This window comes from Pelodiscus sinensis, chromosome 4, assembly GCF_049634645.1.
Source record: "Pelodiscus sinensis isolate JC-2024 chromosome 4, ASM4963464v1, whole genome shotgun sequence".
Classification (NCBI taxonomy): Eukaryota; Metazoa; Chordata; order Testudines; family Trionychidae; genus Pelodiscus; species Pelodiscus sinensis.
The window spans coordinates 70,348,320-70,366,149 of record NC_134714.1 but is presented as its reverse complement, the minus strand read 5'-3'; the positions used below and the strand labels follow the sequence as shown (position 1 = coordinate 70,366,149).

General features: G+C 47.6%; 1 protein-coding gene across 6 annotated transcripts in view; it reads left to right on the top strand.

The window, feature by feature from the left end:
- Positions 1-17,830, top strand: part of SMOC1 (SPARC related modular calcium binding 1) — a 180,652-nt gene that overhangs the window by 86,879 nt on the left and 75,943 nt on the right. For all 6 annotated transcript variants that reach the window (XM_075927322.1, XM_075927321.1, XM_075927320.1 and 3 more), the window contains one exon: positions 6,187-6,234. In XM_075927322.1, the coding sequence (XP_075783437.1) occupies positions 6,187-6,234 (48 nt within the window). The remainder of the gene's footprint in view (positions 1-6,186; positions 6,235-17,830) is intronic.

Here is a 17,830-nt window from a genome sequence, read left to right as displayed (position 1 = left end):
ACCAAAGTTGCAACTGTACCCACTACTCTCTCAGTTATGTGCATGTTAGCCCACGTGGGACCTTTGTGTTTCCAATCACAGTCATGGTTGTGGCAGCTCAGTTGTTCATTGGGCAGCAGACATGCAGCGAAAGGCTTATAGAAGATAGTTGTTAAGGTAGAGGAGTGCAACTGCAGCATGAAACCCAGGGATGGGTTCTCTTCTTACTTTAACTATACATCAGAGGATTAATGGGAGTGTTTAAAGAATGGGGCAATACAGTTTTAACGACGGCAGATGTGATAAGTTCTTTGTGGGAAGGAAAGCTCGCATACTATTCAGTTAGTGCAGAAGGACAAGAGAGTTAGATCCTCTCTTGAGAGCATTGCCATTTTTTTGCAACACAACAGACATGACTTTCAAGTCATGAGCTATTTTCACCCCTCACATTTACTGACTTGCTGACCCTTCTGTATACGTGGCTGCTGTTCCAGTTCATGCTAGAGAGGTCTGCTAGATGTCAAGACTTAGGGTGTGTCTAGACTACCTAGTTTTGTCGACAAAAGTGGACTTTTGTCGACAAAACAATACCAGCGTCTACACTACCGCGGAGTTCTGTCGACATAACGTCGACAGAACTCCGTGGTTTTGTCGACGCTGGTATATCTCATTTTACGAGGCATAACACTTTCTGTCGACAGAACTCTGTCGACAGAAGGTGTTATTGCCTGTAACTCTGCGTCCAGACTACGGAGTTCTGTCGACAAAGTGGCTTGCTTTGTCGACAGAACTCCATGTGTCTGGACGCAAATTGTCGACGGAAGTTTGGTCGACAGTATCTGTCGACAAAACTTCCGTCGACAAAACGCGGTAGTCTAGACGTACCCTTAGTGCTACTTCTCTTACTCCAAGAAAGAAAGAGTAAGTAGATTGCAGCAGTGCCTGGAAACACTATAAAATAAGATTCTTCCCAGCCATGCAAACCAGTATTGGCTCTACTCTGGTCTTTGGAGAGAGGATCCCTTCAGAGGTGAGGGTGTTTTGAGGCAGCGATGATTGTACAGCAAAATGAAGAATGTACGAGTATTCACAGATGATGGTAGAGTCATGAAAAGGTGAGAAGTCAGGGGGGAGAATTTTTCTTGCCATGCCACTGAGCTAGTGCTACTCTTCTGTATCATGGCTATACTATTGAAAGCTGGTAAAATGGGTGATTTAATTACCTCAGACTCCCACCATTGGATCAAATGAGGTATCTAGAGGTAAGAATATGAAGGCAGCAATTGTATTAGTTTGCGGGTCTTAGAGTGCAAGGCAGACCATACTCCAGTTTCTGCTATGGGTTACTGGAGCTAGATGACATACTGTAGCATGAGAACCTTGTACTCGAACACCCAGAATCTTAATGCTTACATTTAAAACTGATTACAAATGATAACTCCTGCTTTGGCTTTGAAAGTTGAGTCCCCATGACATCTCACTAAAGTGCATTTGTAAATACTGTGTATGATGAAAGTTGTATTATGTTCAGAAGTGCTAAATATAAATCCCTCAGACAGCTCTGGCCTTGTGATATACACACCTGCATCTTGAATATATTCTCCATACTCACCTTGCTGTGTAAATTTTCATTCTATTCTGAAGAAAGAACAAGTAAATTCTTCACTTACTTGTCATGATCATGTAGCACGTGGTAATGAGGAAGGCTCAGTGCATTGATCTAGTAGATTTGTGAAGGTCACATTTCTGTCCAACCAGGAGTTGCACTGACTCCTGGCTGAGAACAATGAAACTTGAGACAACACTTGATGCTTTATAGGCCTGATGTACAATTTCCCTCCAAGTGTGAAAACATTTTTTTTGGAGTAATCTTCTGTAGAAAATAAAGTGCCATGGCAAATTGGCTTGCTTCAGAATATGGTTTACTTTACATTTTCACTCTGTAATTTGGTAGAATGGTTCTTTCTGATAATGTATTTTTTTCCCTCTTATTTACTTTATTGTCATTTTTTTGGGGGTAGGACACTTCAAAGCCCATAGAGAGTTGTATTTGTGGTTCCCAAAAGGACCAAATCAAGAACACAGCTTTTTCTTTTAACTTTCTCACTTTGGAGAGATTTGTCCAAATAGCCATTGTCTCCAATTGCACTTTTAATGTGAAATTGATTGACAGTGCATCTTAAGACTGACTGAAGAAACAAATACAGAATGTTCTATTTCACATGACTATTAAGAGTGATTTTTTTTAAATCACTTCAAAATTAAATCAATTCCTTATTCAAATTCCTGCCAGCACCAGTTCAGGGTCGTGTTCCCTCAATAGCAGCTGGTGACATTCAGGGAGGGACAGAGACTATCTGGGTTAATCCAGGCCCCATTTAGAGCTCTTCTCCCCAAACATACTGTCTCTGCTCAGTGGCTTTTTCCAACTCCTCTAGTCACCTGACTCGTCCCCCCTGACACTTAGAAATCAATTCTTCCTTTACTATTCCCTTCTCTCTATGATGTATTGATTGCATTCCTAGCCACCCTTGGGTTTCTTAGGTTTGGTTTCTTAGGGCACATCTACACAGTAGCGTTATTTTGAAATAATAGAGAGCATCTACACAGCAAGCCCTTTATTTCAAAATATCATTGAAATCACAGACGACTTATTCTGGATTCTGTTACCCCCTTTTACGAGGAATAATGCCTGTTCCAAAATAGCTATTTCAGAATAGCATGTGTGTAGTTGAGGCAGATGGAGTTATTTCGAAATAAGGGGCCTCCAGGAAATCACACCGCTACCTTGGTAACCACTCTGTCCACACTCATCAGAGCTCTATCGTTCCCCTCTATCGTTCCCCTTCTCCTAAAGCTGCAGGCAGAAGGGAAAGGGCTTGTGGCATGAAGCAGGCCATAATTGCATTGTGCTACATAGCAGGACCCTGCACAGCCTTCCCTGCTGCCATGGCTGAGCCCAGTGCTCAAGCCAAGCCTTCCACAGCTGCCAGCACTACCTCAGGCAGCTCCCAAGCCCCTGCCCAGAGCCAAAAGAGGAGGACCTGGCCTGGTGCAGAGATCCTGAATCTCTTTGAGATCTGGGATGAGGAAGAAAACCAGCGGGATCTCCACACCAGGTGCAGGAATATGGACATTTGTGGCCAGATGGTCAAAAGCCTGGGCCACACGTGCTCACAGGAGCAGGTGTGCAAGAAGGTCAAAACTGCACCAGGCCTGCACGAAGGCTAGGGAGTGCAGCTCCTGTTCAGGGGCAGGACTCCAGGCCTGCCCCTACTACGGGCAGCTCCATTGCATCCTGGGAGGGGGGCAGTCCCATTTCCCCCTCCTCTTGTTGTGGACTCAGGGCTAGAGATGCCCATCATGAGCCACCCAGAGGGTGTGGCTGGGGATGAGGAGAAGGAGGAGGTGGAGGAGGAGGCCAGTGGACACAATGCCTGCCATCCAGGAAGCCATCCCAGCTGTGGAGCCGGTATCACCAGCCAGGATGCCAGCCAGGGATCGGATGACAGCGGGGAAGGCCCATTAGGTGAGCCACATTATTTACACACACTCACGGAGGGGGAGGGATCAGGTGGTGAGGGGCTCCTTGCTCAGCCTTCTCAGCCTGGGGACTGCACAGTAGCCTGTGCACATGGAGCACCAGTCCACAGCCCCAGGAGCCTGCTGGGAAGGAGCCTTGCACTCCTGCTCACGGGGTGCCTGGAGAGGCTGGCCTTACTCCTAACGCCGTGGTGGGACGAGGGCTGGCTTCAGGCACCATGTCTCCCGGGAAGACTGACCTTCTCTTTGTTCTACACAGCTGAGCCAACCGCGAGAAGGGCGCGTACTACACCTCCTGTGTCTTCCTCCTGACCCCACGTGACCTGCAGGCGCAGGTGAGCCCAGGATGACCTGCAGTGAGAGCACATTGCCTCCCTTTATGCCCTGCAGCACTTCCTGGACTGGCAGGACTGCAGAATGGAGGCGGACCTGGAGCTGCAACGAAACCCCTGGCAGGAGCTGCTGCAGCAGGGCCAGACCGTCTGCATGGCTTTTACCCCTGCCCTCCACTCCTGGTAGCTGCTCCTGCCCCAGCTCCTGATCCTTGGGCGTCTCTTCTCCCTCCCCCCATCTTCCCCTCCTCCCCCGCATGGCCATCGAGGGCCCCCGACTCAAGGCAGGTGCCACTCCCAGCCCCACCCCTGAGTCTTTCCTCCCTTTTCTCTCCCTCCCTCCCTCCCTTCCTCCCTCCCTCCCTCCCAGGTTCTTTCCCCAGTTCCTTCCCAGTTACATATACCCCAATTAAAAAAACAGTTTATTGTTCCAAAACAGCGTGGTTTATTGTCTGTGCAGGGGAAGGGAGGGGTGTGGGAGGAAGGGCAAAGAGGGGCAATGCACAGACCCCTTGTGGGGAGGCTTGGAGGGAGTGTCACTGTGGGCCTTGTGTGAAACTCTCCCTCAGGGCTCTTGTTTATGCAGAGCCCCTGATGGGCCTGTCGGATGGCAGCCATGCGCGGCTGCTCAAAGGCCCTGCCGAGCCAGTCGGCCTCTGCCCCCCACCCTGGCAGGAATGTCTCCCCCTTTTTTTCATAAATATTGTGGAGCACACAACAGGCCGCCACTACTTGGGGGATGTTCCGCTTGACAACATCCAGGCGGTTGAGGAGGCAACGGAATCTCCCCTTTACCTGGATGGAAGTGCCCTCCACAACCATGTGGACCCTGCTAAGCCTGGGATCAGAATGTTCCTTGGTAGAGTCCAGGTGTCCAGTGTAGGGCTTTATTAGTCAGGGGAGCAACGGGTAGGCTGCATCCTCCTCTACAGTGCACATCGGCATGTCCACGTCCCTGATCCTGATGGTAAAAAAGTGCATGTGCGTGTGCGCGCACCTTCTGGAAGAGGCTGGAGTTGCAGAAGACATGGGTGTTTTGTGCCTTCCCCGACCATCTGCTGTAGATGTCAGTGAAGCGGCCTCAATGGTCCATGAGGGCTTGTAGCACCACAGAAAAGTACCCCTTCTGGTTGATGTATTTGGATGCCTTAGTGGTCAGGGGCCTGGATGGGGATATGGGAGCTGTCAGTGGCCCCTCGATAGTTGGAGAAGCCCATAGTGACAAAGCTAGCGATGATGGGGTGCATGTCCTCCAACATGATGATCCTGCGCAGCAGGATGGTGTTGAGGGCCTGCACCACCTGGAGAAGGAGACAAACAGGGAATCACAGGGTTTGCCAGGGCCCTTGAGACTTCTGAGCTCCTCCCCCCCACCAGGAGTAACCCCAACTTGCTCCATCCCCTGGCAGGGCTTTGTGAAGGCGGGACTGAAAACCTTCCAGGCAAGGGGCTTCCACCTCCCCCTTCCCTAGGGAACCCCGTTCCCCCAGTTCACCAGCCTCCTGGGACGATAGCACGAGAGACCTATACCTGCATGACCACGGTCCCAACAGTTGTTCTCTACACATCAAACTGATTCCCGACAGATTGGTAGCTGTCCAGCATGGCGACTCCGTTCTGGAGGGGGATGGATGGTTTCATGTGGGTGTTCTGTTGCCTGAGGGTAGGGGTGAGCCACTCACACAGCTCTGTGAAGGTGTCCTCCTGCAAGTGGAAACTCTGGAGCCACTGCTGGTCATTCCACAATGCCATGATGATCTGGTCCCACCAGTCTGAACTAGTATCCAGTTGCTGGAAGTGGCGGTGCACAGTGTGCAGAGGAGGGCGGGTGGGGTTGAGCTGCATGAGTAGCGCGTGGAGAAAGGAAAGGAGGTGCCCCGCAGTTAGCTGGGGGTCCACCTGCAGAGCCATGATGTCTCCACTGATATTTTGTGGATATCACTTTGCTGCAAAAAACATTTTGTCGAAATGGTTTTGTTTCTTCTGCAAAGTAAGATTTGTGTTGTTGGTAGAAGGGCATTGCAGTGTGTATGCCTCCAGTGTCCTGTCAATGAAGCCTGACTTTTATTTTGCAAAACTTTGTAGTGTAGATGAGGCCTGAAGCTCTCTTGTCTAATTTGACCTGTTTTGATAGCCTTAATGCATAATATTTGTCTCTTGTACTGCCTTAAGTGTTGGCCATGAACTCTTACAGTGGGGTCTTGGAACCCTAGATGGAGTTCTTGCCAGGTAAAAACCAATCCCCTGGGATCAGGCTATTGAAGTATATTTGTGTGACTGTGTTGTCATGCTGCCTGTAAACAAACTATGTCTTTGTTTGTTTCCCTTTAAGGTTCAGTAACTGATAAGCCATCGAGCCAGGGTAACTCAGGGAGGAAAGGTAAGTGGAGTTCTGTGCTTCAGTAAAGTGTTCATTTATTTATTTGAATAGGGTTGCCCAGCCAGACCTTTTGAGATCTGATAGAAATTCAATTTCAAAATGAAGTCCTAGAATAGTCTCATGCTTTTGAAATAAGCATGTGGAATAAGATGGCATCAAGTCCAAAACACAGCCCTCATGGGATTAGAGGTGAAACTAAGCAGGTGCATCCTAGTATGCAGCTCCAGCAAGAGCTGGCTGAGCTGCAGCAAAAGCTAGCAGGGAGCTATTTAAAGAGCTGGCAGGAACCTGGGTTGCAATAGGACAGTAGCTGTAAGAAATTTTAAGTTACTTTCACCACTGCATGGGATAGAACTCTGCTTTGAGGATGACAGGGCATGTAGAGTCTGCTGGAGGGGCAACAGATTGAGATTAACCTGTATTTTTTGCCTTGTCTTTTATTATTGACACTTATTTATTAAGCCGTCAGGTGGTGAGAGCACAGGACTCTAGGAGTCATGAGCAAGTCACTAAAGGTGAGATTTTTTCGGAAGTGCTCTGCCAGGTAAAACTCCCATTGAGTTCAGTGGAAGCAGGTTTAGGCTGAATGCTTGTGAAAATGGCACCCTTAGGTGCTGCATGAATTTTTGTGTGGAAAGTATTAAATGAAAGGATTAGAAAATATCACAGCCACTCCTGTTATAGTTTATACACTTTCCTTGTCTTGTACAACATCTTTGAAAAGTCTCAAACAGGATAACGGATGTTGATGGGATAGGGTTTGGGGACCAATGGGTATAATGGGAAATCATTGGTTCCTGGCCCATTCCCCATCATACAGCCCCCCCTTCTCCCCGTTTAGTGTCATCACAGTTTATCCTTGCTTCTGAAAAATGGCTCTGACATATGCTGCCTTCTGCAGTCTCACATTCTTATGATTAGGATGAAGGCCATTTCTTGAAGTGGAATAACTACTATGGAAACTGATGTAGGATTCTTATTTTTTTTTCTTTTCAAAACCAATAACCACTGATGCTTTGCCAAGAAAATGCCTGTTTTGTGAAGTCAGAAGAGCTTTTTTCATGGAGGGGTGTCTTCAAAACCACTTAAAATTGTAAAGTTATTTGCTTATTAGATCATTGACCTTAATTTGATGAGGCTTTGGAGCAAGGGGAACATGCTACATTTTTTTTGTCAAATCAATATACATTTCAAGAATTCATTTCTTCTCCTGTGTATATTCACCAGCATATATTTGCACATGTAGGGTATTTCTTAGCAAGATTTTATGTGGCTCAGCTTGAGGCAGGAAGAGAACAGGTGGATAGAAAATATTTGGCTGTCCTCAGATAAAACAATGCAGAATACTGGTCAGCCTGCTGCTTATTTTAGGCAAAGTGTGTCTCTGTAAATCTGTAATGTATTAAATCTGAAGTAATGTATAACAGGATATATTAATGTATGTTCAGGTGCCTGTTAGACTCTCCTTGTAGGTATTAGCCTACAGTGCAGGCAAATTAAGTTGCTACTTGGGTCACTGATTATCTTGCAGCCCTTGCAAACTCACAGATCTCTCCTGATCTTTCATTTGCTGACTGCAAGGCTAGAATCTCAAGCAGTTGGTACCACTCTAATTTCCACAGGGCTGCAGGAACAATGAAGGGAAGCGTGTGCTCCATTTCTTTCCCTTTCATCCCTTTATGCAGTAACTCAGGGGCAGGGCAGGAAAGGAGGGAAGTAGGGAGGGACTAGATAGTGCAGGAGACTGCAAATTGGAGGCTAACCCTGTCAGAAACATGTATCCTTTTTCCTTGGCCTTGCCTCTGCACAGCACTGTTGCAAAGATGGTGTGCCCAGCCACGGAACCATTTTCAGTTGAAGCTGGCAGTTCAGGGAAAAATCCAATTCCTTCCAGCTCAATGTGCCTTAGATCCAGTATAAATACCTCAGCCACTGTAACCATGCCTTCGTTCCTGCTTGCTTATGCATGCAACCAACGTCTTCCTTTTCTCCATCACAAGAGTAAGCAAAGTTTTGTACAGGTTGAACTTCCCTGGTCTGGCACCCTTGAGACCTCACTGGTCCTGAACCATGGAATTTGCTGGAGTAGGGGAGGCCAATGGGGAAAGAGGCTCCATTTCCCCCCTGGCAGCTCCACTGTCACCTGTGGCTCTGCTCTCCCCAAAGCGGTAGGGGCTCTGCTCCACCCCGTGGCTCCACTGCCACCCACGGCTCCACTCTCCCCCTAGTGGGGGCTCCAGTCTCTCCACAGTGGCTCTGTTTTCCCCACAGCGGCCTCGCTGCTGCCCCAGGAGGGGGGAGGCTCTGGACTCCCACCTCAGCAGTCCTCTAGTCTGGCAATGCTCCTGGTCTCAGGCCGCCGGGTCACCCCAACAATGCTGGTCCAGGGAAGTCTGGGTGATGGAGTTTCGACCTATACACAGTTCTGTAGCATCACTAGCTAATTTATAAGACTCATGAGTAAATGTTGGGAGTGAGAAGGGGAGATATTTGCCCGTCTTCTGTTGTTTCAAATTTAAAAGATGTTTCACTGAGTATTGAGTCAGTTACTTTGCTTTGATATGAATGGCAGATTTATAGAGAACACATGTGTCTTTGTAGGAATTTCTCTTTCATTGCTATGTGCCCTTCTGTTGGTTAAAGCAACTCTTCCGTTTCTAGTGGTCTGCGCTGTGTTAGTCAGGAGGTCAGATGTGATGAATATAAAGGTCCCTTCTGGTCTTAAAATTCATGCTGGCATAAGGCGGTTGCACAGTGAAGAAGAAAGAGGCTGCCAGACCCAAGTGTGGCCGTCTGCCCTAGATCCTAAGGATCCTCAGAAAAATAGGGCCTGCTTGGATCAGTCATTTGCATTGGTATAGCAGTTGGACCCAGTTAGAACTCTCCTGAGTTTTTTTGCGGAGAGCTCTATGGAGGAGCTATTGGAGTTCTTGGAACTAGAGTTGTGCCAATAACTGCCTCCTTTTTTATTTCCTGCCAGTTCTGAAAAATAATAATACCCCTCCCCCCAAACCATCAGTTCAAGTTCAACTGAAATTTGAATAGTTAATAAATGGAAGGTGGAAAAGCACCTTTATTCATAAACAAAGGAAATGAGGGGCTAGAGTCATAAAACCACTGCTTGGGATGCCCCAATGTATCTAATAGCCAGGGCCCTACCAAATTCATGGCCATGAAAAAAACATTACGAACCATGAAATCTGGTCTTTTGTGTGCTGTTTGTTTTATACTTTATACAGATTTCATGGTGAGGCCAGTGTTTCCCAAATTTGGAGTTTTCATCGGAAAGGAAGTTGCAGAGGGGTTGGGTTGCAAGATTATTTTTGGGGGTGTGTTACAGTATTGTCACTCTTACTTCTGCACTGCAGTCAGAGATGGGTGGTCAGAGCAGCAGCTGTTGGCCTGGCACCCAGCTCTGAAGGCAGTGTGCTGCCAACAGCAGCACAAAAGAAAGGGTGCAATAACATACCATGCTGTCCTTGCTGCTTGGCAGCGACTCTGCTTTCAGAGCTGCGCTCCTGGCCAGCAGCCGCCACCCTTCAGCTGCAAGTCTGAAGGCAGCACTGCCTCCTGCAGCAGCACAGAAGTACGGGTAGCAGTACTGCCACCACCCCACAACTCTTTTTGGGTCAGGATCTCTGTTAATACCACACCAGGAAATGTCAGAAGTAAATAGCTAAAATAATGAAACTTATGATTTTTAAAATCCTATGATCATGAAATTGACCAAAATAGACTGAATTGGTAGGACCCCATTAATAGCCCAGTGCTTAGGGTACTCCCCTGAGATGTGGGAGGCTCTGGTTTGAATCTCTGCTCCAGCATATGGACTCTGGAACCCAGGTCTTTGTTTTCAAGGTGAGTGGCTTAATTGCCACTACTTGCTAATCTCCGGTGGGTCTCTTTTCTGTGAAAACTATGCCACTTCCAGCCCCACGTGTCTGAGTCTAAAGAGTCTGACTTTTCCAAAACGTATGCTTATTTGGACCAAAACTTGCTGAAATAGATACTAATTGTATTAAATGTTTCAGTTGACCTGAATCAGTGTGTGCGCTCGCACAGAAGTGTTGAGAAAAACTTTACCCAGTTCTACTCAGAAGAGTCTGAATCTTCTCAGAGGCAGGAGCAAGTAGCCAACTGCAAGCGTACCTGCTCCTGAGAAAGCCAGAGCACTGAGCTTGGATGCAGAGGAGCAGTTGGGGTTCTGAGCTAGGTGTAGCTTTTATTCAGGTAAAACTTTTTTTTTTTTTTTTATAAACACACAAATTATGGATGCGGATTGGCTGAAGTGTTTCACAAATTAGTGTCAATTTTGGCAAGCTATTTTGGTTGAAAAAAAACATTTTTATCATTTGGAAATGTCAGAATCCTAGAAACGTAGGGCTTGAAGCAAAGACAAACCCTCTTGTGCCTGCAGAATTCGCTCAAGAGCCAGCCAGCCATAGGGATGAGTTCATGAACTAAGCAGTGACACTCTTGTTGACTTGCATGGTATATTTGGGAAGACTTTGTAAAAGGAAAGACAAAAGCAAGCATCAATGCCTTTTGCAGGCCAAGAGGTACCTGGTACTCAGCCTAGCCAGACCAATGGTTGACCGCTTACTGGCTTTTTGATAAAGGAATCCCTAGGAAAAGCATAGCCTGCAGCTAGGGTTGTTTTAGCTCATAGGCACGAATTTCTGATATTTAAGATCTGCCTTTGTTTTATCACAATGTTGCATAGGTCTAAAATCCATATAAACCAGTGAATACAATCCAGAGTAAGGCAACTTCTGAGCTGTAGGCTTCTCCAGACGAGAGCTCAGTGGGACCAACAGTCACAGCAGGTTTGGGAGGGGGCTGGCTTCAAACCCTTGGAAGGGGTGGGGCCTCAGGCAGAAGGGGCAGGGCTGAGGGCAGTTAGTCCATAGCGCCACACAGAGAACTGACACTCAGAACCATCCTGAGCAGCGGGTGGAGAGTGCTCTTGCGGCGATTCAAAGGGGCCCAGTGCTCCAGCCACCACCGCTGCTACAGTAGCAATGGTGGTGGCCAGGAACTCCTGGCCTCTTTGAAATGCCGGGCTTCTGTGCAATTACCCCCTTTGCCCTCCTAGACCTCCTCTCGCTCCCCTCCCCCCCCCCCCCCCGCTGTCAGGAGGCCTGGGAGAGCTTGACGAGATCATTGTTTGTGTCCTTCCCTGAAGGACTTGATTCCTTCAGTGCAAGATCAAACTCCTAGTGTACTCAGATTATTATGCCATACCTCTCACCATGCTAATGGAGGACTAGGATTAAGGCTGCTCTATACATTTTGTGGAAGAACTGACTAATCATGAATAACTTCCAGGAAGAGTCTGCTTAGTCATGTGACCTTCTGTGATAAGGAACCAGCCTCCTTAAATTGCTCAGGGCTAGTGTTGTCTTATACATTTCTGAGCTTTAATAAAAGATGTGCCTCACCTGTAATCTTAGAAATGATTTGTGCTCTGGGAGAATATGTGACTCTCTTCCTCCCATCCGCAGCACCAATACAAAGTGCCCCTGTATAAGTGGATTGGCCTAGATCAGGGATTCTCAAACTGGGGATTGTGACACTTTTAGGGTTGCAAGATGGTTATTTTGATATAGGCGGCTCACATTCAGTGGCGTGCTTTGTGAAAGATGTCACCAATATAAAAAGTTTGAAACCAGTCGTCTAGATGTTTATAGATTTCTGACACTTCCTCCTTCATTCTCCAGCAGTTGAAGAGGGAGATAGATATGCTGTTTTCTGCCACCAGTGTAATAAGTTACACTGGTATCTTACTGGCTACCCAGGGAAAGTTTTTAATGATAAAAGCATTGAATGGTATGATAAGAGGCCTCTTGGAAGCTTAGTCTGGTGGTGGGTTCTATACTAACACTTGCCCAGGTGGAGGTGAAAGAGGCTTTCCCAGTACCCTCTCTGAAGAAGATCCCAGGACTACCTGTCTGGGTCTGAGTGGGATAAAGTGTCCCTGGGTCTCTTCTTTGATCTCTCTATCCCTTCCTCATTACAGCATGTGTCCTGTACTTGACACCTGGAAAACCGGTTAACTCCAAATCACTAGAACTTTGCCATAAGGAATTTGTGCTAAACTGATTTACCCCAATTGCATCCTACTCTGCTGCGTTACCTTGATTAGCCCAGGAGTGTTAGAAGTTTTAATGTAGTTCCCACCATGGTGGGCTCCCTGCTGTCCCACACTACCTAGTGTTTATGTTCTGAAAGGCAATGAAGTGCACTCATGTGATTGGATTCTTCAAGCAGGGAAGAAATCCAGTACAGGCAGTCCCCGGGTTACGTACAAGATAGGGACTGTAGGTTTGTTCTTAAGTTGAAACTGTATGTAAGTCGGAACTGGCGTCAGCCGCTGCTGAAACTGATCAGTTTCAACAGCGGCTGAATCTGGACGCCAGTTCTGACTTACATACAGATTCAACTTAAGAAACCCAGGCGTCCCCAAGTCAGCTGCTGCTGAAACTGATCAGCGGCTGATTCCAGGAAGCTCGGGGCAGAGCAACTCTGCCTCGGGCTTCCTGTAGTCAGCCCCTGGTCAGTTTCAGCAGCGGCTGACTTGGGGATGCCTGGGGCAGAGCAGCTGGGGTGCTGCTGGAGCAACCCAGCAGCACCCCAGCTGCTCTGCCCTAGGAGTCCTGATTCAGCCAGTGCTGAAACTGACCAGCAGTGGCTCAATCAGGATGCCTGGGGCAGAGCAGCTGGGGTGCTGCCGGGTTGGTACAGTAGCGCCGAGGAATAGCGCTGCGGGACCAACCCGGCAGCGCCCCAGCTGCTCTACCCCAGGCGTAGGCAAGAAAAGCCTGGTCTGCTGGGAGGGGGGGAAGCGGGGGCACTAGCTGCACTCCCCCCCACTCCCCCAGCAGACCAGGGAGACGCGGGTGGCAGGACCGCCCGCGTCCTCCATGGCTTTGCTCCCTGGTTTGCAGGGAGACGGGGAGCAAAGCCTTGGAGCACGCTCGCAGTGGGACAGCCCAGGCGCACCCGGGCTGTCCCGCTGCGGGCATGCTCTGTGGCTTTGCTCCGCGTTTCCCTGGTCTGCTGGGGGGGATTCCCCCCCCAGCAGACCAGGGAGACGTGGAGCAGCTTTTCTCGCCCCGGAGGACGGGGGCGGCGGGACTGCAGCGCATCTGGGCGTCCCGCCGCTCCAGTCCTCCGGGGCGAGAAAAGCCCCGTTCGTAACTGCGGATCCGACATAAGTCGGATCCGCGTAACTCGGGACTGCCTGTATACCCCTTTCTGGCCAAAGGTATATTGTGACATGGGCTCAAAGCAAAACAAGCACAAAAATAAAACTTCCTTCTTCTTCCCATGAACATCAAGGTCTTGATCTCAATGCACAAGCTTCCGCAAACTCCGCCAACAAGTAGTGCTGTTCCTGGTCATCAAGCAGTCTTTAGAAAGCACACAGCTCAGGATGCAGAGGCTGTAGAAAGCAGACCTATGCAGCCATGTGCTGGCTTAGAACTGGCAACAAAACAAGTGAATTAAAGAGAGGCGAGGGAAGCTAGAAGGGATATGGCTTTCAAGTGAATAAGAACACGTAAGCATGCCTTGTAGTAAGCTGACACTGTTTCTCCTGAATGCTGTTAAATAGGTGTTTAGGTTATTCTTTTACTCACCCGGGTAGAGAAAACTGGAAGCCAGGTTTGATTTTATAATTAATGTTCAGCAGAATAATGCAAAGCAAGGATAAATGCGCTGTGGGTGAGCTGTCAGGGCCATATCAATATACTTAACAATTTAAATACCTATTCACATTTATAAACTACATTATCATTAAGTATAATATTCAAGTGCGGTTTTATTTCTCTTTGCAAAACCTGGAGATGCTATTTGAGATTCCTTCATGCTGCAAAAGGTCCTATGATGTTGTTAGTGAAATGTAACCATTGGTAACACGAGAAGAGGCTTATTTTGTTATGAGATCTCTTGCGATTTCCAGCTTTGAGTGTAAACAATAAAAAAGTGCTCAGCCTTGTACAGCAAGCACAAAACTATGCTCTTTGCCAAAACAGTCCGCAATCCCATAGATGGGAGTGGGGATGGTGACGTTTACTGGGAAGCCAGGCCCGAGTCCCTTGCAACTGGTTTAGTTCTTTGAATGTTTCAGTAGGCTTCCTTCACACTAGCTCCAAGGAAGAAGTGAGGCATAAAGGAGGACTTGGATATGAGGAAGCTGGTATCTTGGCAAATCTTTCATCTGCATTCTTGATAGGAACGGTCACCCTCTCTTCTCAGGGTTGTTCCTCAAAGAGTTCTGTCTCCATAAAAGTCTCCGACCTTAGCTGCACACCAGTTTTTTGCTGGCATGATAAGCTTCTGTGTGGAGAATTCCATTTATGTAAAGTAACCTAAACTACCCTCCCTTTGGTTTTAGAATCATAGAACCATAGAGCTGGAAGAGACTTCAGAAGGTCATCAAGTCCAGCCCCCTGCTCTAGGCAGCACCAATCCCAGCTAAATCAACCCGGCCAGGGCTTTGTCAAGCCGAGACTTAAACACCTCTAGGGATGGAGACTCCACTACTTCCCTAGATAACCCATTCCAGTGCTTCACTACCCTCCTAGTGAAATAGTTTTTCCTAATATCTAACCTGGACCTCTCCCACCGCAACTTGAGACCATTGTTCCTTGTTCTGCCATCTGTCACTACTGAGAACAGCCTCTCTCCATCCTCTTTGGAACCTCCCTTCAGGAAGTTGAAGGCTGCTATCAAATCCCCCCTCACTCTTTGCTTCTGCAGACTAAACAAACCCAACTCCCTCTGCCTCTCCTCATAAGTCATATGCTCCAGCCCCCTAATCATTTTGGTTGCCCTCCGCTGGATCCTCTCCAGTGCGTCCACATCCTTTTTGTAGTGGGGGGCCCAGAACTGGACACAATACTCCAGGGCTACGTCTACACTGGCCCCTTTTCCGGAAGGGGCATGTAAATTTCACTAGTCGTCGTAGGGAAATCCGCGGGGGATTTAAATATCCCCCGCGGCATTTAAATAAAAATGTCCGCCGCTTTTTTCCGGCTTTTAAAAAAGCCGGAAAAGAGCGTCTAGACCGGCCCCGATCCTCCGGAAAAAGTGCCCTTTTCCGGAGGCTCTTATTCTTACTTCAAAGTAAGAATAAGAGCCTCCGGAAAAGGGCACTTTTTCCGGAGGATCGGGGCCGGTCTAGACGCTCTTTTCCGGCTTTTTTAAAAGCCGGAAAAAAGCGGCGGACATTTTTATTTAAATGCCGCGGGGGATATTTAAATCCCTCGCGGATTTCCCTACGACGACTAGTGAAATTTACATGCCCCTTCCGGAAAAGGGGCCAGTGTAGACGTAGCCCAGATGTGGCCTCACCAAAGCCAAATAAAGGGGAATAATGACATCTCTGGATCTGTTGGCAATGCTCCTCTTACTGCAACCTAATATGCCATTAGCCTTCTTGGTTACAAGTGCACACTGTTGACTCATATCCAGCTTCTCATCCACTGTAACCCCCAGGTCCTTTTCTGCAGAACTACTACTTAACTGGTTGGTCCCCAGCTTGTAACTATGCTTGGGATTCTTTCGTCCCAAGTTCAGGACTCTGCACTTGTCCTTGTTGAACCTCATCAGGTTTCTTTTGGCCCAATCCTCCAATTTGTCTAAGTCACTCTGGACCCTATCTCTGCCCTCAAGCGTATCTACCTCTCCCCCTAGCTTAGTGTCATCCGCAATCTTGCTGAGGGTGCAATCTATCCCCTCATCCAGGTCATTAATAAAGATATTGAACAAAACTGGTCCTAGAACCGAACCTTGGGGCACTCCGCTAGAAACCGACCGCCATCCTGACATCAAGCCGTTGATCACTACCCACTGGGCCCAGCCTTCTAGCTATCTTTCTATCCATCTTACCATCCATTTATCCAATCCACATTCCCTTAACTTGCTGGCAAGAATATTGTGGGAGACCGTATCAAAAGCCTTGCTAAAGTTAAGGTATATCACATCCACTGACTTTCCCATGTCCACAGAGCCAGTTACCTCATCATAGAAGCTAATCAGATTGGTCAGGCATGACTTGCCCTTTGTGAATCCATGCTGACTATTACTAATCACTTTCCTCTCTTCCAAGTGCCTCAAAATGGATTCTTTAAGGATCCCTTCCATGATTTTTCCAGGAACCGAAGTAAGACTGACCGGCCTGTAGTTCCCTGGATCATCCTTCTTCCCTTTTTTGAAGATGGGCACCACATTTGCCTTTTTCCAATCATCCGGGATTTCTCCTGATCTCCACGACTTTTCAAAGATAATGGCCTAAGGCTCCTCAATGACATTTGCCAACTCCCTCAGTACCATTGGATGCATTAAGTCCGGACCCATGGATTTGTGTACGTTTAGCTTTTCTAAATAGTTCCTAACCTGTTCTTTACCCACCAAGGGCTGTCCATCTTCATCCCATCTTGCGTCACTTAGCACATTAGTTCGGGAGCCCACCTTGTCCGTGAATACAGAGGCAAAGAAAGCATTGAGTACTTCATCTGTCACTAGGTTACCTCCTTCATCCAGTAGGGGCCTCACAGCCTCTCTGATCACCTTCTTGTTAACATGTGTGTAGAAACCTTTCTTGTTAACCTTCACATCCTTAGCCAGTCGCAATTCCATTTGCGCTTTCGCCTTCCTGATAACCCCCCCGGCATTCTCGAGCTATACACTTAAACCCCTCCCTGGTCATTTGTCCAAGTTTGCACTTTTTGTAAGCTTCCTTTTGTGCTTAAGTTCACCAAGGATTTCCCCTGTAAGCCAATCTGGTCTCCTACCATGTTTGCCTCTCTTGCTACGTGTCAGGATGGTTTCTTTCTGTGCTTTCAATAAGGCTTCTTTAAAATACTGCCAGCTGTCCTGGACTCCTTTCCCCTTCATGTTAGCATCCCAGGGGATTCTGCCCATCATGTCTCTGAGGGAGTCAAAATCTGCCTTTTTGAAGTCCAAGGTGTGTATTTTACTACTCTCTTTTCTTCCTTTGGTCAGGATCCTGAAATCTACCATCTCATGATCACTGCTTCCCAGGTTGTCACCTACCTCTACTTCCCCTATTAGTTCCTCCCTGTTTGTGAGCAGAAGGTCAAGCTTTTTTTTTCCCCCTGAGGCCTGTGTTCACCCCTTATTTCTCTGCTCTTCCAAGATAGAAACTGATCTCTAGTGGTTGGATTAACTGTTTCTTAGGGTTGTGAAATCTTCCTTTTACTGAGCAGTGCAGCAAAATAGGTCTAAATTTTGAGTGTGGACCAGACCTAATAACAATTACTTTCAGTTGGAGAGTCCCACATGATACTAAGTTGACATGTCGTGATGTATATATTCCCTTGGGCTCAATAAGGTGGAAATCTAGATATGAACTGGTTCCTGAAGTTGCAGAAGCCTTCCCTGGATGTTCACTGCTTCCAAATTATTTTACTTTTGTAGCAAACTCCTTAACAGCTTGTGGCAGCTGCGGTGAGGGAAATCTCCTCTGTGCTGTGGTAACAGGGGAACGGATGCAACTACTTTGTAGCACTAAGATGTACAGTGGTTGATCTTACAGACTGTGGCTGTGTTACTTGCCTGGATAGCCTTG